Source organism: Scyliorhinus torazame, chromosome 22 (genome assembly GCF_047496885.1).
Source record: "Scyliorhinus torazame isolate Kashiwa2021f chromosome 22, sScyTor2.1, whole genome shotgun sequence".
In the NCBI taxonomy this organism is placed as follows: domain Eukaryota; kingdom Metazoa; phylum Chordata; class Chondrichthyes; order Carcharhiniformes; family Scyliorhinidae; genus Scyliorhinus; species Scyliorhinus torazame.
In genome coordinates this window covers 107,907,268-107,929,162 of record NC_092728.1, presented here as the reverse complement: position 1 = coordinate 107,929,162, position 21,895 = coordinate 107,907,268, and the positions used below count along the sequence as shown (strand labels likewise).

The 21,895-nt window shown below is 54.3% G+C and overlaps 1 protein-coding gene across 13 annotated transcripts in view; it reads left to right on the top strand.

Annotated features, from left to right (window-relative positions):
* The window catches only part of sec16a (SEC16 homolog A, endoplasmic reticulum export factor), a 115,069-nt gene that overhangs the window by 77,394 nt on the left and 15,780 nt on the right, over positions 1 to 21,895 (top strand). For 6 of the 13 annotated variants that reach the window (XM_072488894.1, XM_072488892.1, XM_072488901.1 and 3 more), the window contains 9 exons: positions 109 to 200; positions 1,506 to 1,595; positions 7,884 to 8,063; positions 10,919 to 10,990; positions 12,346 to 12,402; positions 13,399 to 13,522; positions 16,583 to 16,717; positions 18,256 to 18,344; positions 20,692 to 20,757. In XM_072488894.1, coding sequence (XP_072344995.1) covers positions 109 to 200; positions 1,506 to 1,595; positions 7,884 to 8,063; positions 10,919 to 10,990; positions 12,346 to 12,402; positions 13,399 to 13,522; positions 16,583 to 16,717; positions 18,256 to 18,344; positions 20,692 to 20,757 — 905 coding nt within the window. The remainder of the gene's footprint in view (positions 1 to 108; positions 201 to 1,505; positions 1,596 to 7,883; positions 8,064 to 10,918; positions 10,991 to 12,345; positions 12,403 to 13,398; positions 13,523 to 16,582; positions 16,718 to 18,255; positions 18,345 to 20,691; positions 20,758 to 21,895) is intronic. The other 7 variants (XM_072488902.1, XM_072488895.1, XM_072488903.1 and 4 more) reach the window with 5 other exon arrangements.

The window sequence follows — 21,895 nt, the reverse complement described above, 5'->3', positions numbered from 1 at the left end:
CTGCCCTCCTTCAGTGTAAACATCCATTGTTATTTAAGAAATTAACTTGGAACGGTCAAAACCCTTGGCCTGCCTGTGTAGTAACTTTCTTCTCTCTTGATTCTGCAGAATGCAATTCCATCAACCAGCAGACGTCACCGAAAAGACACAGCTTTGGGGAAAGTGGACAGCAGGATTTCTATGATCACATGGCCAAAATGGTAATGATGTCTGGATTCATCTGCAAATGACCTTTAGTTTAAAATCTGTTGGGAAATGTGTCAATTTTGTTCTGCACTCCCGACCAATGTGGGAGGTGCAACCCTCGGCTAAATCCTCTGGTCCTCGGACTTTCTGACTGCACCTCAGTCAGGCAGCACTGAATAGGTGCATGGGTGAGGCTAGGATTCCTTGGGAGAGGGGGTGGTCACACGTATTAAAGCCGCAGTGAGTGCGGAGGCTGGCCTCTCATGCCCCACCCCCGTGCAAGAGAACAGGGGATGTTGGTGTTACACCTCTTTGGCCAGGTTAGTGGCCCGTGTGTGTGTGGTTGGGGCGGGGTGTGGAGGCTGAGCTCTCAAGGCTGTGCATTTCCTCCACCGCCTCATGGTGCCTGTACAGCGGTGTCTAGCTGGCCCTGTGGGGAAATGCACTGTTGGTGAAATGATCCCCGGAGCCAGTGAGTATGACTGAAACTTGCTTGTTCGGGATAGAATGTAGTGGAATATGGACCTAACACAATATCTTTAATCTTGTAAGTGGTAACTGTGCCTCACTCGAGGTTAATTGTGTTATTTTAACTGCTGCAGTCTGTTTTCAATTGTTGCTGTTTCTAATTGGCCAAATAAGTTGTTACCTGATGACTCCAGCTGGCTCCTTGCCGGCAGTTCCAGCTTGCTGCTGTCGGCTTGCTTCACGGCTGAGACTGTGAACAAACACTCACTGCAACCATTTGGCTGGATTACTGATCAACACTGTTGTGATTTTGACTGGCTAATGATGCAGGCGCTTTATCCCTCTCCAGATCGAGAGGATTCATTTCCCCAGCCTGCTCCCCGGGCCTCCGAAAGGCAGTGACTTTCCTGGACGTCAGCCCACAGCCTACCCAGTACCACAACCAAGTGACCATTCTTCATTGGAGCCTCAGTAGCTCGTATCAGCTAGCTTCTTACTTTAGAAGCTGGGGGTTCCTCCACCCCCTCACTTGATCTCTTTGGCCTGGGGTGTCACTGTCGGGGACCTCCCTAGAGCAGTTGTGTGTAATGGGGAATCAACGCGGTGAGCTGCCACTCGAGGGGCAGACCTAACACTCATGTCAGCACGTTGTGCTTTGCGATTTAGATTAAATGCACTGAGGAATTGCTTTCCATTTGACCTGTAGTGAGGGGGAGATTATATTGCAACAGTGAAAAAGAATTGCCATTTGCGATGCTGGTAGTTTGCGCTGGGGCTGTGCATGGCCTAGGTGGCATGTACCACACTGACTGACTGAATATGACGCTGAGCTTGTTTAACTGTTCGTGCAGCAGCCTAAGGTTAACACGGCTGAACGTTTGTGTCTGAACCAGGCCCCTGGAAGAAGATCGAGGTCAACGTCTCAGTCGTCTTTGCACATGGTACGCAATACCTGATGCCTTTGTGTTAGGGTCCTGGTGCTTTCCTTCCCATTCTTCACTGGTACTCATTTGGTGGTGGTGCTGGTGGTGGTCAGTGCTTTCTCTCCGTCCCCTCGCTTCCCATCTTCTCTTGCTCTCTGCCACTCGATCATTAACACTTGTAGCTTTGTTGCCGAGTACACCCGCTAACAATCTTTGCATGGGCGTAGGACCAGAGGGTGGGCTTTGCATCCCACTGGTTTTGTTACTTTGTCTGCGGTGATTGGGGGGAGGGTTGGGGTGCACTCTTCGGCGAATGCCTGATCGCATTCCATTAATGGGTAGATGTAAACTTTCGCTCACTTCTCCACAGTAGAACAGGTCAAAGCATGTGCAGGTGTAGCACTCCTTAATTCTATCTATGGCGCTTGGGGGAGAAAGCTGGAATGCTGCAGGCTATCACTTCCTGTTCTCCTTAGGTGGATCATGTGCTGTATGCCAAGCACATGATCCATTCCCTTGGATCCTCCTCTCTGGGAACACTTTTCTTGGAATGTGAAGGACGTTGATATTGGAGAGCGCAACCAATCCTCCTCCTCACCTTGGTATTAAAAAAATATCCCCCCCGCCCCCCCCCCCCCCCCCCCCCCCCAGCTTAAACTTCACCTTCTCCCGGGTCAGAAACTCCCGCCATGCCGAGGGACAGGGTGGAGAGACTGACTTCCACCCCAACAAGCCCCGTCTGCAAGTGATCAACGAGGCAAAGGCTAAGACGTCTGCATCTGCCACCGCTCCCGCCTGCAGGTCCAGCCGGTCCAAAACCCCGAAAATGATTTCTCGGGGACCGGGCTCCACGTCATCGTGAAGGACCCCCGACATTGTACTGAACACCGTCCTCCAAAACCTTCCCATCTTCGGACAGGACCTAAAGATATGGAAATGGTTCACAGGGCCCCTCCCACATCACTCACAGACATCCTCCACCCCCTCGGAAAGCAGGCTCATCTTATACTTTGAGAGGTGTGCCCTGTACACTACCTTCAGCTGTATCCCACACGAGGTCGAGGCGTTTACCGTCCACAGCACCTCACACCACAGTTCCTCTGTCAGTGCCCCCCAGCCCCTCCTCCCACTTTCCCTTAATCCCCTCCATAGACACCTTGTCCTCCTCCAGGACCCCCCCCCCCAGCCCTCCCGCGGACAGCACTGCCTCCAGCAACGAGGAGGCCGGCGTTAGCGGGAAGGTCCGCAGTCCCGAACCTGCATGTCCCCCCTGCACCACGCCATACTTCTCCCCCACTCCTCTAAGCTCGCGAATCTCTCCCCACAGAACAAATCCCCTCATTTTCTTGATCCACCTCTCATCCCATCTCTGGATTCTCGCATCCATCCTCCCCACTCGAATCCATGATTCCCCCTAATCGATATCCTCCTGACCCGGCCCCCAGTTTAAAGTGCTGCCTAAACTGCCTCCAAATCTTCAATGTGGCCACCACCACCGGAGCCATCGGGGGCAGAACGGTTCCCAGCACCTGCAACCCTGCCCCCCCCCCCCCCAACACGAGCCCACCTCCCATCTTACCCACAGGGCCCCCCGCCTTGCTCAAACCCCCGCACCTTCCACGCATTCGCCGCTCAATAATAATACAGCAGGTTTCGGAGGCCAAACCCCCCCCTCTCTGCAGAACCACCCTCCTAATCCTGGCAACCCAACCCCTCAATGAACGAGGAGATCAACTGACCACACCCCCTGAACAAGGACTTTCATAAAAAGACGGGCAGGCAATCGAATAAAAACAAAAATCATAGTAACACATTCATTTTACCTGCCTGCACTCAGCCCGCCAGCGACAGAGGGAGGTTGTTCCACCGTAACAAACGTGGAAAATTATATTTTCGAAGCCCTCCCCAATGCCAAGCCACCTGCACCCCCAAGTACCTACAGTGGGATGGCAGCAAACTGAATGGTAGCCCCCCCCACCCAACCCCCGCCCCTACTCCCGGCTGTGAGACCAGGAAATACTTGCTCTTACCCAAGTTCAATTTATACTCTGAGAACGTCTCGAATCTCTGGAGCAGCTCCATTATACTCCCCACCGACCTGTTCGGTTCCGAGAGGCGCAATAACAGATCATCGGCGTATAAGGATACCCTGTGCTCCACCACCCCCCCTTACTATTCCCTTCCACAGTCCCGAGCTCCTTGGTGCAATCGCCAGGGGCTCTTTAGCCAAGACAAACAACAGGAGAGGGCCGGGGAGGACATAGGGCACCTCTTTCTTTTACGCCGGTGCCGTGAAAAATACCGCAAATTCATATCATTAGTGCAAACTCTCGCCCTCGGTTCCTTGTACAACAGCATACCCACGCCACAAACCTCGGTCCAATTCCAAATCTCTCCAATACCGCCATCAAGTAACCCCATTCTACCCGATCAAACGCCTTCTCTGCATCCAGTGCCACCACCACCTCCATCTCCTTTCCCTCTGCTGGAGACAGGATCACATTTAGCAGCCTCCTCGCGTTCGAGAACAGCTGCCTTCCTTTCACAAACTCCGCCTGATCCTCCCCAATCACCTTCGGGAGACATCCCATCAACCTTGATGCCAACACCTTTGCCAATATCGTGGCATCTACATTCAGTAGGGATATGGGCCTAAAAGACCCGCACTCCACCGGTTCCTTATTCTTCTTTACCAGCAGGGAAATCGAAGCCTGCCCCAACATCTGTGGCAAGACACCCCTGCCTATCGCATCCTCAAACATTCCCACCATCAGCCGCACCAACTTGTCCTTTAACTTTTTATAAAATTCCATTGGGAACCCATCCGGTCCCGTCGCCTTCCCTGCCTGCATCCTCCCAATTGCCTCCCTCACCACCTGCTCCACCACCGGCCCCTCCAAGCTGGCTCTATCCTCCTCTCCCAGCCTCGGATACTCCAACACGTCCAGCAACTCCCTCATCCCCCGCTCCACCCCCGGGGTTCTGACCTACATAGATCCCTATAAACTCCTCGAACAAGTTATTGATCTACTCCGGGGCCACCACCAGCTTCCCCATCTTGCCCCGTACTCGGACTATCTCCCTCGCCACGGTCTCCCTTTGGAGTTGGCCAGCCAGCATACGCCCTGCCTTCTCCCTGAGCTCATAGACCACACCCCCCTCACCCTTCTCAACTGGCACACCGCTTTCCCCGTGGACAACTGGTCGAAACTCGCCTGCGACTCCTTCCTCTTGGCCAAGAGCCTTGGGTCTGGGGCCCCCGCATGCCTCCCATCCACCTCCAGACTCTTATCGATCAATTTTTGGTCTCTCTCTCTCTCTCCCCTCTCCCCTCTCCCCTTTCTCTCTCTCTCTCCTCTCTCCTCCTCTCTCTCTCTCTCTCTCTCTCTCTCTCTCTCTCTCTCTCTCTCTCTCTCTCTCTCTCTCTCTCTCTCTCTCTCTCTCCCCCTCTCTCTCTCTCTCCCTCTCTTTCCGAAATAAACAAAACCGAATCAGTGCAAAACCGCTCCCGAGAAACCCCCCATAACCTCAATATAATTGTAACCAACTATAACAAAGGTAGACGACCCTCCCCCGTCTAACCAACCCGAAAACCCAACTGTTCCCCCCACAAATACAGAACAAGAAACAACCCAAAAGACCGATAAAGACACAGCACAGTCCCCATCCCCCCCAGTCCCAGTCCTTCGGTCTTCACGAACGCCTCCGCCTCCTTCACCGTCTCAAGCAGAAGTCCCTCGAATTGTAAGTCACCCTCCGCTTCGATGGGTACACCACACCAAACCTCACGTCGTTGCTGTAGAGTGCAGCATTCACCCATCCGAAGGCTGCCCGCCTTCTCACCAGCTCCACAGTTACATCCTGGTATATTCGAATACTGACCCCCTTCCCACTTCACCCCAAGCCTTTGCTTCACCCAACGCAGGACCTTTTTCCTTGATGTGAAACTTATGGAAGCAAATTATGACCGCCCTCGGCTCATTTGCTTTTGGCTTAAGCCTGAGCGACTGATGAGCCCTGTCCAGCTCGTGTCGGGAGGGTTCTTCCCCTCCCCCAACAGCTCTGCCAACATCTTTGCGAAGTACTCAGTCGGCCTCGGAGCCTCCACCCCCTCAGGTAGGACCACTCCGTAGATTTTGCTGCCTTGACCTGCTTTCCAGGCCCTCCACCTTGGCTCTGAGTCCTTTGTTGGCCTCCCCTACACTCTGCAGATCCTCACCCTTCGAGGTGAACTGGTCGCTTTGCTGCGAGAGAGCCCCCTCCACCCCCTTCAACTTCCCTCCCTCCTCCCGCACCTTGGCCGATGTCTTCGTCACCGCCACCTTCACCGGGGCAGTCGCCTCCTCCTTCATCGCAGCCATCATCTCCTTCCCAAAACCTCTATGTGCTTAGTGAGCGGCCTCCCGAATTCCCCGGCCATCAGCTTGGTCAGAGTTTCCACTGCGAGGTGAGCGGCCCCACCCAGTGACCCAGCCTCTGCCATCTTTCCTCCTGCTGGGCCCGCCCGTTCACTTGACGGCAACTTTTGTTTGCACCCTACTTTCCAGCGGCTTTCTTCTGGGCCTTCGACATCCCCCACCTTCCTTCACCAGCTTGTTCAAAAACCGCCCCTGAAACTGAGCATTAAAATCCAAAAACCAGAACCTCGAGCAGGAGCCACCCAACGTGCGACCTCCACCTGCATGCCGCCCACTGGAAGTTTTCCTCTGATTGTGATGTTTAAGCAGCGTCATGTCCCCTGACCCTCATTACCCAATCTGATTACTCCCACCGGCCATCCCAGTGACTTCCCAGAGTTCATGTTACTGCTGAATGGTCAGCATTTTGATAAGGCAGTGCAGGGGCTGGTTTAGCACAGTGGGCTAAGCAGCTGGCTTGTAATGCAGAACAAGACCAGCGGAGGTTCAATTCCCGTACCGGCCTGCCCGAACAGGCGCCGGAATGTGGCGACTAGGGGCTTTTCACAGTAACTTCATTGAAGCCTACTTGTGACAATAAGCCATTATTATTATTATTATTATTATTAAGCTTACGTTCCTTCCAGATCCTGTCTTCCAGCTCCGGCAGGTGTTAAATAACCCCCCCCCCCCCCCCCCCCCACGGCAATGATTGTGCAGGAACAGGGATTCTCCTCAAGAAACACTGGACAGTAAATAGACCATTGCTGGTAGTCACAAGACGTAGCGATAATGGAGGCGTTTGACTTGTCCACCTTCCTGGGCCTTTGGCCTAGTGCTCTAGGTCACCGAACTGGTAAACCACAAGCCAAGAGCAATGTCCTCGGGCGGGGGGGGGGGCCTTGCTCAAATGCCGCCAGGGTAGATGGTTAAAAACTGTCCTGTGGTAGACGTGGGTGAGCTGAAAAGTGTGCAAGTTCTGACATTAGAGGAGGCCACCCACCCACCATTTGGAGCTTTGGAAACTATAGGTCCAAAGATAATGTTCCACAGTTAATGTTCCACCCCTTGCTAATATCCCCCCAAATGAAGCCGCTCATTATCTTCTAATTGATGGCATGTTGCAGGTGGCTGTTTTCTCACACTGCATGGATACAGGAGGCCATTCAGCCCCTTTACCCTGTTCTGCCGTTCAGTTCATCTGTATTTCGACTCCATTTAATCTTTTAGTTGGATCTGTAACTCTTACCCGATAGATAAAAATCTATCAATCTCAGGCTCAAAATTTGCAGTTGATCTCATAGAATCCTTACAGTGAAGAAGGAGGCCATTCAGCCTGCGCAGATCCACTCTGCCCTATACCCGTAACCTAACCTGCACCTCCCTGGACACCAGGGGGTAATTTATCATGGCCAACCCACCTAACCTGCACATCTTTGGACTGTGGGAGGAAACCCAAGCAGACACGGGGGAGAACGTGCAAACTCCACACAGTCACGCAAGGCCGGAATTGAACCTGGGTCCCTGGCACTGTGCCGTCCAGAGCTCTTTGGTTGAGCGTTGGAAGGAGGACGGGGTTGCGAAAGCAGCTAATTGTTGCGAAGCACAGTGAAATGCTTTGATTACTCGCTAAGACAGATCAGCGCAAGCATTTCTCATCCCCTCGCAGCCCACAGTGACGGGAGAGTTTTGAACAGATGTTTTCAAATCAGTGGGACTCCTGGTTTATGTCAACTACCGAGTGGGTTACTGGTGTTTAATTGGAGGGCAAGATGAGTTTTCAATCTGGGGGCGCGAGGGGAGGGGGTGGGGGTGGGTGAGGGGGAGGGGGGAGGGGGGGGGGGGGTGGTTGCTGCTGAGAGCGTCCGGTGTGCCTGTGATGTTTTCATGTCGGACTGTCTTGTTTCAGCCCTATGGGAGACGCTCACGAACCACCTCCGAGTCATCTACCCACAGCATGGGCCGCGAGAGACATCCCTCTTCAATCAACCAGCCACAGTTTCCACCTCAGCCAGAGATCATCGCCAGCACCGCCCCAGAGACAAAAAAGGAACCCAGACGACATGAACCTGAGGGCAAAAAGACAAAGGTAAAGAGACCAATGGAGAGGGTGCACAGGGTGCCAGTGGAGTGGGGGGGGGGGGGTGGAGTGGGGGGGGGGTGGCAGTGGGGGGTGGGGGGGTGGCAGTGGAGGGGGGAGGGGGGTGGCAGGGCTGGCAGTGGAGGGGGGAGGGGGTGGAGTGGGGGGTGCCAGTGGAGGGGGGGAGGGGGCCAGTGGAGGGGGGAGGGGGCCAGTGGAGGGGGGAGGGGGCCAGTGGAGGGGGGAGGGGGCCAGTGGAGGGGGGGGGGGAGGGGGCCAGTGGAGGGGGGGGGGGGGCAGTGGAGGGGGGGGGGGGCAGTGGAGGGGGGGGGAGGGGGCCAGTGGAGGGGGAGAGAGGGGGCCAGTGGAGGGGGGGCCAGTGGAGGGGGGGGGGAGGGGGCCAGTGGAGGGGGGGGGGGAGGGGGCCAGTGGAGGGGGGGGGGGGGAGGGGGCCAGTGGAGGGGGGGGGGGGGGAGGGGGCCAGTGGAGGGGGGGGGGGGGAGGGGGCCAGTGAGGGGGGGGGAGGGGGGCCGGTGGAGGCGGGGGGGGAGGGGGCCGGTGGAGGCGGGGGGGGGGGGGGTGCAGTGGAGGCGAGGGGGGGCCAGTGGAGGGGGGGCCAGTGGAGGGAGGTCCACTGGCGGGGGTGCATGGGAGTGTCCTGCTTCCTGGGACAAAGGCAACACTGACATTTATTGCCCACTGTTACTCTGCAGCTGTGTGACACTTGGACCTTCTTGAACAGTTCCTGCCTTTTGTAGTTGGGGAATCACAGTGTGAGAAACACCGCTCGCTGTGCGAACGTCTTCGCCCTGTGGGATTAATGGATATATTCGGGTGGCGTTTCTGCTAGGAAGCCAACAACTCGCGTAGCTTACTTCTTTATCGGAACAGAGTTTTTTATCATTGACATATATATTCAAAATTTGGCACACCCAACCTTCGTCCGAACCGTATTTTGGCCAAAAGACTGAGGGTTTACGGATTGCTTCTTTTATCCATGTGAAGCAACAAAATCTTATCATTGTTTTCCTGTCCTTATTTTTTTGTACGTGGCTCTCAAAATCCCAATTCACTAACGTCTGACCCACTGGACTTTCTGGTGGGATATTCTTAGGGATTCTCTTATCGGCGCCGTCTCCTTGTTTCGAGTTTTTACTTCCCATTGTAATGTACTCAACTTTCACTTATTTCTAAGTAAAGTGTCTAGTTATGACCGGTCCGTCAAAACAATCACAATCCTGAAAGTACTTATATCATCAATCCGCCCATACACTTATACGGATGTCTAGATATAGACTCCAGAGTCCTTATATCATCAATCCGCCCTTGCGGATGTTTAGATACAAACCCAAGTCAACAAGGTAATACTTAAAAGTCGTTTTTCTTACCTTGCTCCGTGCACAGAGTTGCCTGACTTTCACCCACGGCGTGCCGGCCACTATAATCCGTTATTTGCTTCTTCAGAATGACTACCCTAGGAACGTGTTCAGTTGACCGTGGGTGACTACTCAAGATGAAGTACGAGACCGTTTAAATAACGGGACGCGTCTTCTCGGTTCCTCTTGAGCCGCCCCCCCTCGATCAATGAAAACTATCCCGGACGAGCCCCCAATTGTGAGAAACACCGCTCACTTAATAAAAGATTTACACTTAGTCAAATTCTGAAGAAGGTTTTATTTCAATCGATCTGGGAAGAACGGGTGCCTCCCAGTAAGCAACAGCAGACACACAGAATTCACACAGCATCACTTTGTTATATACAATCCGTGAGAAACCATCCCTGAGAAACACATCCCACAAACTATAGACAGGGCAGTTCCCTTATCAGTGATCCCTTATTTGGTCTCCCCCTTGCATAGTGATTTCTGTCCGCTCCTGGTACATCCTTGGACCGGCAGTTAAAGATAAGAATGAGGCCCCCTGCTTGCACCTGCTATCTCCCCCTTGCTTAGCAAGTTCTGTTATTGTACATCCCGTTCTTCCCCGAAGGTCATCCTGGTACATCGTTATAATAATTCGCTCACTATAGCTTACTCAGAACTTGACATGTTAATTTTCCCATCGTGCTTCATTGTTGACATCTTAATTGTGAACCAGAGTATATACATGTAAAACAACACAAAAACAACACAATGTTCATTTCTCACAACAGGATAAGGAGGCAGATTAGAGCGAGGTGTTCAGAATTCTGAAGGGGTTTGGTAGAGTTGTCTGTGTCAGAAGGGTTGTTAACCAGTGGATGCAGATTGAAAGTAATCAGTAAAGGAGCTATTTCAGTTCCGGATCTGGAACGAACTACCTAAAAGGGCCATGGAAACAAACTTTTGTAAAACCAGTTAGATGTGGGATTAGATGGATGGTTCTTTCAAAGAGCTAGCAGAGGCGCAATGGGCCGAACGATCATCAGCTGTGCTGTACATTGCTGTGTCTCAGTAATGAGCACAGTCCCAACCGGGATTGGTGTTTGGAGGTAATAGTAACCAGTGGTCTGCTGTGCTAACTGCTTCTATTCACCGGCTGGGGTTGCAGGGCAGGAGGAACGATGTTGAAGTGAGCTTGGTGTTGCTGAGGGAAGTGTCGTGTCAGTTGTTCACGGGACCAATGGTGGTTCCCAATCTCCTGTGGCCACTTTCATCAATGCTGCATTCGTTTTGGAATCAGGAGCTGCAGAAACCACACGGACCGCTGCACCAGGAGGCTGCCTGATCAACTCCTGGCAGGGAATGCAGAATATGGCAAACCAGGGTCCTATCAAACACTCCCCAGGGCAGGTACAGCACCGGATTAGCATGTTCCCTGGGTATGACCCCAGCTGAACCCCCATATCTAACGGAGCAAAGCCACTAATTTATTTTCTCTCTCAGGGTGGCTGGCTCAGCTGGTTACGGCCCGGCAGGAAGAACGAAGCCCATTTACCAGACGACAAAAATAAATCGGTGAGTGATGAGGGCGATTGGGGGCGGGGGGGGCACTGCTAGTGCCAGTCACAGGACACATTCATGGATCCGTGCGGCATACACCGTGAAACGCCACCTTTGAAATGAGGAGATGCTGACTATTAGCTCTCTCTGGTTAGTAACCGGTGCAGTTCCACCCACCCGCTGGCATGGGGAACAGTTATTTGTCCAGAATCTTCTGCATTCCCTCCCCTATTTACAAAAGTATATATTTTCTGGTTGTGAGCGTCACTGACAAGGTCACCTGTTATTGCTCTGAGATGCTTGAGGCTTTGCCTTGCCTTGCTGTGAGTAACGGTATTCCACAATGCTGACATTGTAATCTCAGAAAGGCCCCCTTACAGGGACAGACTAGAAACAAAGTTTGGCTCTGAGAGACTACTTCAAGGAGTCCGAACATGTTTATTAAGTTCCATGTAAATTGCAGTAATTAACTCTGGCTAGTTTGCAGTCTAACATGGGCTATATACTTTCAGTATTCATTCTGGATGGGCAGCACAGTAGCACAGTGGTTAGCACAGTTGCTTCACAGCTCCAGGGTCCCAGGTTCGATTCCCGACTTGGGTCACTGTCAGTGCGGAGTCTGCAGATCCTCCCCGTGTCTGCATGGGTTTCCTCCGGGTGCTCCGGTTTCCTCCCACAGTCACAAAGATGTGGGGGTTAGGTGGATTGGCCATGATAAATTGCCCTTAGTGTCAAAAAAAAAGGTTAGGTGGGGTTCCTGGGTTAGGGTGGAGATGTGGGTTTAAGTAGGGCGCTGTTTCCAAGAGCTGGTGCAGATTCGATGGGCTTAATGGCCTCCTTCTGCACTGTAAATTCTATGAAGAGCCCAGACATTAGCTTACAGTTCCTACTCTCGCCCGACACCCCCCCCCCCCCCTCACTCGCCCATGGAATATTCTTCCCTTGTGATCGGACAGTGTAAAGTTGGGATCTGTGGGCAGTGTATTCTGGCCGCTTCTTCCATGGCTGTAACCATTTTTATCCCTGTCTGTGATGGGGTGTGGAGTGCCCGGGGGTGGGGGGGGGGGGGGGTGCTAGTTTTGTTGGCCACCTGAGTTTTATGGGTCCCCACGACTCTGTGGGGCAGAGCCACTCACACCCGCTTGCTGCAGGAATTGAACTCTAATCAGAGCTGGAATTCCAGTCTCTACTTGCCAGGATTGTTCGAAGTGGAGGGATCGAACCCTCCACAATCTGGCCCTGAGGCAGAAATGGCACCAGTGTTGACGGGGGGCAGGACTGGCACCGGGTTCTGGTTTCCCGGCTCTGAGCTCACACCCGAAGCACGGCCTTTGGGGATGGGCTAATTCTGAACTTTGTTCTGTTCACAGATTGTGTGGGATGAAAAGAAGCAGCGGTGGGTGAACCTGAATGAACCCGAGGAGGAGGTGAGTGTCGAGTGCCGACGTTCTCCAGCTTCCTTCCCATTCTTATTAATCGGACTGGATTTTCATTTCCGGCAGACAGCAGGCGGCTGTGCTGCATTTGGCCTCAGTGTCTCTGGGTTATAGGGAGAGAACATCAACTTGGCCCCTGTTTCTATCCACGCAGGATAGGATGTAGGCAACATAAAACCCATAGAATCCCTACGATGCAGGAGGAAGACATTCAGGCCATTGAGTCTATACCGAGCCGCTGAAAGAGCTCTCCACCTAGGCTCACTCCCCACACTCTCCTCGTAACCTAACCTGCACATCCCTGGACACTAAGGGCAATTTATCATGGCCAATCCACCTAACCTGCACATCTTTGGACTGTGGGAGGAAACCGGAGCACCCGGAGGAAACTCACTCAGACACGGGGAGAACGTGCAGACTCCGCACAGTGACCCAAGCCGGAATCGAACCCGGCTCCCTGGCGCTGTGAGGCAGCAGTGTAACCACTGTGCCACCGTGCTGCCCTGGCACTGAGGCAGCAGTGTAACCACTGTGCCACCGTGCTGCCCTGGCACTGAGGCAGCAGTGTAACTACTGTGCCACCGTGCTGCCCCTGAGGTTGAGGACAGAATGGAATACTCCCCATGCCATGTTCAATATCCTGACATTCACTCTGCAAGCTGACTATTTAAAAAGTTCAGATGTTTAGGCTATGCCAGGGGAGGGAGGGAGTGGGCGAGGGAGAAATGGGCGATAATCTGCCTTGGGTTAGCCAACGGTTCACAGTAACCCAACTGGGCAGTAGCTCACCGTGTGGGGAATGGCAGGAGCCGACACAGATCAGACATTCAGGGTCTCAAACTTCGCTGAGGTTGAGTGGGGATCTGGTGCAATGTGGGGTAGTAGTAACTGAGGGCACAGTCTGGATGGAAACAATTTGCCCATTTGGATCTGAGCTGAGTTAGCAGGCTCCTGCTAGATGTTGGAGTAACGTTTATGTCATTGCAGAGCAAACCTCTTCCTCCGCCGCCGAGCTTCCCGATGACTGCCCCTGTTCCTGCCTTGAGTTCCACTACCTCACCTGCACTCGGGGGTGGGCCCCCACCTCGGAACAGGTTCTCCATGAAAGCAGGTGAGGTTTCAGCCTTTTGTCTGTTTTTCTCTCGCGATCCCCCTCCCTCTCTCTCTCGCGATCCCTCTCTCTCTCGCGATCCCTCTCTCTCTCTCGCGATCCCTCTCTCTCTCGCGATCCCTTTCTCTCTCGCGATCTCACTCTCTCGCGATCTCACTCTTTCTCTCGCGATCTCACTCTCTCTCTCGCGATCTCACTCTCTCTCTCGCGATCTCACTCTCTCTCTCGCGATCTCACTCTCTCGCGATCTCACTCTCTCGCGATCTCACTCTCTCGCGATCTCACTCTCTCGCGATCTCACTCTCTCGCGATCTCACTCTCTCGCGATCTCACTCTCTCGCGATCTCACTCTCTCGCGATCTCACTCTCTCGCGATCTCACTCTCTCGCGATCTCACTCTCTCGCGATCTCACTCTCTCGCGATCTCACTCTCTCGCGATCTCACTCTCTCGCGATCTCACTCTCTCGCGATCTCACTCTCTCGCGATCTCACTCTCTCGCGATCTCACTCTCTCGCGATCTCACTCTCTCGCGATCTCACTCTCTCGCGATCTCACTCTCTCGCGATCTCACTCTCTCGCGATCTCTCTCTCTCTCGCGATCTCACTCTCTCTCTCGCGATCTCACTCTCTCTCTCGCGATCTCACTCTCTCTCTCGCGATCTCACTCTCTCTCTCGCGATCTCACTCTCTCTCTCGCGATCTCACTCTCTCTCTCGCGATCTCACTCTCTCTCTCGCGATCTCACTCTCTCTCTCGCGATCTCACTCTCTCTCTCGCGATCTCACTCTCTCTCTCGCGATCTCACTCTCTCTCTCGCGATCTCACTCTCTCTCTCGCGATCTCACTCTCTCTCTCGCGATCTCACTCTCTCTCTCGCGATCTCACTCTCACTCTCTCGCGATCTCACTCTCACTCTCTCGCGATCTCACTCTCACTCTCTCGCGATCTCACTCTCACTCTCTCGCGATCTCACTCTCACTCTCTCGCGATCTCCCTCTCTCGCGATCTCCCTCTCTCGCGATCTCCCTCTCTCGCGATCTCCCTCTCTCGCGATCTCCCTCTCTCGCGATCTCCCTCTCTCGCGATCTCCCTCTCTCGCGATCTCCCTCTCTCGCGATCTCCCTCTCTCGCGATCTCCCTCTCTCGCGATCTCACTCTCTCGCGATCTCACTCTCTCTCGCGATCTCAATCTCTCTCTCGCGCGCGATCTCACTCTCTCTCGCGATCTCTCTCGAGCGATCTCACTCTCTCTCGAGCGATCTCACTCGAGCGATCTCACTCTCTCGCGATTTCTCCCTCTCGCAATCTCTCCCTCTCACGATCTCCCTCTCGTGATCACGCGATCTCTCCCTCTCGCGATCTCGCGATCTCTCCCTCTCGTGATCTCTCCCTCTCGCCATCTCGCGATCTCTCCATCTCGCGATCTCTCCCTCTCGCGATCTCGCGATCTCTCCCTCTCGCGATCTCGCAATCTCTCCATCTCGCGATCTCTCCATCTCGCGATCTCTCCCTCTCGCGATCTCGCGATCTCGCGATCTCTCCCTCTCACGATCTCGCGATTTCTCCCTCTCGCAATCTCGCGATTTCTCCCTCTCGCAATGTCGCGATTTCTCCCTCTCGCAATCTCTCCCTCTCACGATCTCGCGATTTCTCCCTCTTGTGATCACGCAATCTCTCCCTCGCGATCTCTCCCTCTTGCGATCTCGCGATCTCTCCCTCTCGCGATCTCGCGATCTCTCCCTCTCGCGATCTCTCCCTCTCGCGATCTCTCCCTCTCGCAATCTCCCTCTCGTGATCACGCAATCTCTCTCTCGCGATCTCTCCCTCTCGCGATCTCTCCCTCTCGCAATCTCGCAATCTCTCCCTCTCGTGATCTCTCTCTCTCTCTCTCGCGATCTTTCACGATCTGTCTCTCTTGTGATCTGTCTCACTCGCGATCTCTCCCTCTCGCGATCTCTCCCTCTCGCGATCTCTCCCTCTCGCAATCTCCCTCTCGTGATCACGCAATCTCCCTCTCGCGATCTCTCCCTCTCGCGATCTCTCCCTCTCGCGATCTCTCCCTCTCGCGATCTCTCCCTCTTGCGATCTCGCGATCTCTCCCTCTCGCAATCTCTCCCTCTCGTGATCTCTCTCTCTCTCTCTCGCGATCTTTCGCGATCTGTCTCTCTTGTGATCTGTCTCACTCGCGATCTCTCCCTCTCGCGATCTCTCCCTCTCGCAATCTCCCTCTCGTGATCACGCAATCTCCCTCTCGCGATCTCTCCCTCTCGCGATCTCGCGATCTCTCCCTCTCGCAATCTCGCAATCTCTCCCTCTCGTGATCTCTCTCTCTCTCTCTCGCGATCTTTCGCGATCTGTCTCTCTTGTGATCTGTCTCACTCGCGATCTCTCCCTCTCGCGATCTCTCCCTCTCGTGGTCTCTCCCTCTCGCGGTCTCTCCCTCTCGCGGTCTCTCCCTCTCGCGGTCTCTCCCTCTCGCGATCTCTCTCTCTGCGCTCTCTCGCTCACATTCTCTCTCGCGCTCTCTCTCGTGATCTCTCTCGTGATCTCTCTCTCGTGATCTCTCTCTCGTGATCTCTCTCTCGTGATCTCTCTCTCGTGATCTCTCTCTCGTGATCTCTCTCTCGTGATCTCTCTCTCGTGATCTCTCTCTCGTGATCTCTCCCTCTCGCCCCCACAACCCCAAAGATGTGCAGGGTAGGTGGATTGTCCACGCTAAATTGCCCCTTAATTGTAAAAAATGAATTGCGTACTATAAATTGATTTTTAAAAAAATATTTGGATTGTGGGGGTGAGACCCACGCAGACACGGGGATAGTGACCCAGAGCCGGGATCGAACCTGGGACCTCGGCGCCATGAGGCAGCAGGAATACATAAATTTAAACCAGTTTACCTGTCCACTCGCCGTTTAGTAATTCTGTACAGGCCCTTAAATCTCTCGGCTCCTCCACTTTCTAATTGACAAAATATTTTGAACCTGTCTAGTCTGCAGAATATCTTCATATGAATCCTGTTTAACTGATTTGCATTCTCTCTTCCCACACCACACCCCAACAGGTACAAAGGCTCGATATGTGGATGTCCTGAATCCCAGTGGGTCGAGGCCTGGTGGGGTACTGCTGCCCCCCGTGGACCTGTTCGCCCCCCTGGCACCGATGCCCATTCCCACCAACCTTTTTGTACCACTGCCAGGTATGGTCCTTTGCAGCCATTGTTGGCTATTATAACATATTCCTTCTCCTCTTTCCCTCGGGCTCCTTGTGCTTCCAGAGGTGGCTAAGCCCTTGTGCTTCCCGAGGTGGCCTAAAGATAGACGTGCATTTCTGTAGCACCGTTAATGACCTCAGGAGGCCCCACAGCATGTTTTGTTTTAAGTGTAATCTCTGTGGTAGTGTAGGGAATATGGCAACTAACTGGCCAGGGCAAACTCCTGCCAACAGCAGTATGATCATGACCGGATTATCTCTTTTCAATTCATGTGATTGGGTGACAAATAATGGCCAGGACACTGGGGAAGAACTCCCCTACCCTACCGGTAGCACAACAAGATATTTTAATCCACAAGTGAAGGTGGACGAGGCTTCACTTTAACCTAATTTGCAAGAAATCACCTCTGACTGTGCAGCACTCCCTCGGTAGTGCACTTGGGAGTGTGTTGTCTGGATTGGGTTCACACCATGGATTGGGACGTGAGCTCTTGACCTTTTGACTCCCAAGGTGAGAGTAAAGCCCACTGAGCGATGACCCATGTGGTTGGAAAAGGAGGGGGAGGTGAGATGGGTGGGAGAGGAGGGGAGGAGGATTGGTGGGTGAAGGACAGGATCCCCCCCCACTGATTTCACTCTACAATTTACTCACCTATCCTGACTCTGTTTCCTGGTAGGTCACCAATCCGCTATGCATTCTAATGTATCATCCAAACTCTTTGTGTTGTGCCTGTCGGTACCTTCCCTGTGGCACCTTATCAAATACCTTTTGGAAATCCAAATACTCTACATCTACAGGTTCCCTTGTATTCACCCTGCTTGTTAAGTCCACAACGAGAGGGCAGCACGGTGGCGCAGTGGGTTAGCCCTGCTGCCTCACGGCGCCAAGGTCCCAGATTCGATCCCGGCTCTGGGTCACTGTCCGTGTGGGGTTTGCACATTCTCCCCGTGTCTGCGTGGGTTTCACCCCCACAATCCAAAAATGTGCAGGCTAGGTGGATTGGCCACGCTAAATTGCCCCTTAATTGGTAAAAATGAATTGGGTACTCTAAAATTATTTTTTTTAAAAGCCCACAACGAGCTTTAATAAATGATTGTATTATTGTCTATGCGTCCCAATACAATCTCTTTAATCACGTACAACACATTCTAGCATTTTCCCAGTGACAGGCGTTAGGCTAACTGGTCTATAGTTTACTGCTTTCTGTGTGTGTGTCCCTTCTTAAAAGGTGATGTTACGTTTGTTGTTTTCCAATTTGCTGGAACCTTCCTGAATAAGGAGATTTGGAAGTTTGCAACCAATGCACCTGTGATCTCAGCAGCCATTTCCCTTCAGATCCTGTGATACAGACCATCGGGTCCAGGAGACTTGTCATTCTTTAGTTTTCCTGGAACTGTTTCTCCAGCAGTGACTGATAAAGTTCCTCCCTCCCCTTTCCCTCTTGATTTTCCATTCTCTGAATGCTTTTCCTTGACTTTTACTGTGAGGACAGATACAAAATACTTGCCTTTCTTTTGTTATAGGTGAAGGATCGCAGCCCTCTGAAGGAAGCCCAGCAGAGAACTCTCAACCTGTGGAAGAGACAAACCCAGAGGGAACCGCACAAGCCCAGGTACCAGTCGACAGTGCCTTGTTTACACTGCATGTACAGACCAGAAACAGGCCATTCAGCCCGTCTGCTCTTATCTATCATGCTTCTTTTATACAAGCCCGCTCCAGTGCCTCTGCATCATACCCTTTCATCAAATCCCTCAATTATTTTCTCTCTCTCGTGTGTATCTCCTTCAAGATATCTGCCGTTCCCCATAACCACTCCCTGTGGGAGTGAGTCCCACACTCTCCCCACTCCCTGTGGGAGTGAGTCCCACATTCTCCCCACTCCCTGTGGGAGCGAGTCCCACACTCTCCCCACTCCCTGTGGGAGCGAGTCCCACACTCACCCCACTCCCTGTGGGAGCGAGTCCCACACTCTCCCCACTCCCTGTGGGAGCGAGTTCCACATTCTCCCCACTCCCTGTGGGAGCGAGTTCCGCATTCTCCCCACTCCCTGTGGGAGCAGGTCCCACACCCTCCTCACTCCCTGAGGCAGCGAGTTCCACATTCTCCCCATTCCCTGTGGGAGCGAGTTCCACATTCTCCCCACTCCCTGTGGGAGCGAGTCCCACATTCTCCCCACTCCCTGAGGCAGCGAGTTCCGCAGTCTCCCCACGCCCTGTGGGAGTGAGTCCCACACTCTCCCCACTCTCTGTGGGAGCGAGTTCCACGTTCTCCCCATTCCCTGAGGCAGCGAGTCCCACATTCTCCCCACTCCCTGTGGGAGCGTGTCCCACATTCTTCCCACTCCCTGTGGGAGCGAGTCCCACATTCTCCCCACTCCCTGTGGGAGCGAGTCCCACATTCTCCCCACTCCCTGTGGGAGCGAGTCCCACATTCTCCCCACTCCCTGTGGGAGCGAGTCCCACATTCTCCCCATTCCCTGAGGCAGCGAGTTCCGCAGTCTCCCCACGCCCTGTGGGAGCGAGTTCCACATTCTCCCCACTCCCTGTGGGAGCGAGTTCCACATTCTCCCCACTCCCTATGGGAGCGAGTTCCGCATTCTCCCCACTCCCTGTGGGAGTGTGTTACGCATTCTCCCCACTCCCTGTGGGAGCGAGTTCCACATTCTCCCCACTCCCTGTGGGAGCGAGTCCCACATTCTCCCCACTCCCTGTGGGAGCGAGTCCCACATTCTCCCCACTCCCTGTGGGAGCGAGTCCCACATTCTCCCCACTCCCTGTGGGAGCGAGTCCCACATTCTCCCCACTCCCTGTGGGAGCGAGTCCCACATTCTCCCCACTCCCTGTGGGAGCGAGTCCCACATTCTCCCCACTCCCTGTGGGAGCGAGTCCCACATTCTCCCCACTCCCTGTGGGAGCGAGTCCCACATTCTCCCCACTCCCTGTGGGAGCGAGTCCCACATTCTCCCCACTCCCTGTGGGAGCGAGTCCCACATTCTCCCCACTCCCTGTGGGAGCGAGTCCCACATTCTCCCCACTCCCTGTGGGAGCGAGTCCCACATTCTCCCCACTCCCTGTGGGAGCGAGTCCCACATTCTCCCCACTCCCTGTGGGAGCGAGTCCCACATTCTCCCCACTCCCTGTGGGAGCGAGTCCCACGTTCTCCCCACTCCCTGTGGGAGCGAGTTCCACGTTCTCCCCATTCCCTGAGGCAGCGAGTCCCACATTCTCCCCACTCCCTGTGGGAGCGTGTCCCACATTCTTCCCACTCCCTGTGGGAGCGAGTCCCACATTCTCCCCCATTCCCTGTGGGAGCGAGTCCCACATTCTCCCCACTCCCTGTGGGAGCGAGTCCCACATTCTCCCCACTCCCTGTGGGAGCGAGTTCCATATTCCCCCCCATTCCGTGTGGGAGCGAGTTCCACATTACCCCCCATTCCCTGTGGGAGCGAGTTCCATATTCCCCCCATTCCCTGTGGGAGCAAGTTCCCCATAACCAATCCTTGAGGAAGCGAGTCACTCATCTCCCCCCCCCCCCCCCCCACACGCACACGCACGCACACACACACACACACAAGTGGAAACATCTCCACATCTACCGTGGGGGTAAGGTTTGGCAATTTTAATAATTAAGTCGTCAAAAGTGAATAGGTGAAGAGCCGCACTGCTGTAACTCCTGCCAGTAATAACAAAGAATGTGACCAAGACACATTTCAACATTTTTCAAGGTTTTTACAAAAAGGTTAATTCTCACAAGTTGAGTATTAATAAATGTTTGAAAAATGATACAAACCATTAAAAAAAAAACAATGAAAATGTATTCAATCGATCAAGGTTGGGGCCACACCTGAATCCTGAATGAGCCGCAGATTACAGCCCCCCCCCCCCCCCCCCGGCCGGGAACAGCGGGAGGAAGGAGGAAACGAGGCAAAATTTATACCAACATGTTGCTTCTCTTTTCAGATTTTTAACCAGGTACCAAATGCTGATCCATCGCCTTCTGAGCCCAGCAGTTTGCAGTTTGGAGAGGTAAACCGTACCTGTGCTAAATCTCATCGTCAACTTTATTGGTGAAAGAAGTAACTCATTCCTCCCACCCAACTGGCCAGCTCTCTGACTGGGCAGCGCTCCCGTCTGTCTGACTGGGCAGCGCTCCCGTCTGTCTGACTGGGCCGCTCTCCCGTCTGTCTGACTGGGCGGCTCTCCCGTCTGTCTGACTGGGCGGCTCTCCCGTCTGTCTGACTGGGCAGCTCTCCCGTCTGTCTGACTGGGCAGCGCTCCCGTCTGTCTGACTGGGCAGCGCTCCCGTCTGTCTGACTGGGCAGCGCTCCCGTCTGTCTGACTGGGCAGCTCTCCCGTCTGTCTGACTGGGCAGCGCTCCCGTCTGTCTGACTGGGCAGCGCTCCCGTCTGTCTGACTGGGCCGCTCTCCCGTCTGTCTGACTGGGCAGCGCTCCCGTCTGTCTGACTGGGCAGCGCTCCCGTCTGTCTGACTGGGCAGCGCTCCCGTCTGTCTGACTGGGCAGCGCTCCCGTCTGTCTGACTGGGCGGCGCTCCCGTCTCTCTGACTGGGCCGCTCTCCCGTCTGTCTGACTGGGCAGTGCTCCCGTCTGTCTGACTGGGCAGCGCTCCCGTCTGTCTGACTGGGCGGCTCTCCCGTCTGTCTGACTGGGCGGCTCTCCCGTCTGTCTGACTGGGCAGCGCTCCCGTCTGTCTGACTGGGCGGCTCTCCCGTCTGACTGGGCGGCTCTCCCGTCTGTCTGACTGGGCAGTGCTCCCGTCTGTCTGACTGGGCAGCGCTCCCGTCTGTCTGACTGGGCGGCGCTCCCGTCTGTCTGACTGGGCAGCTCTCCCGTCTGTCTGACTGGGCGGCTCTCCCGTCTGTCTGACTGGGCCGCTCTCCCGTCTGTCTGACTGGGCCGCTCTCCCGTCTGTCTGACTGGGCGGCTCTCCCATCTGTCTGACTGGGCCGCTCTCCCGTCTGTCTGACTGGGCAGCGCTCCCGTCTGTCTGACTGGGCGGCTCTCCCGTCTGTCTGACTGGGCAGCGCTCCCGTCTGTCTGACTGGGCAGCTCTCCCGTCTGTCTGACTGGGCGGCTCTCCCGTCTGTCTGACTCGGCCGCTCTCCCGTCTGTCTGACTGGGCCGCTCTCCCGTCTGTCTGACTGG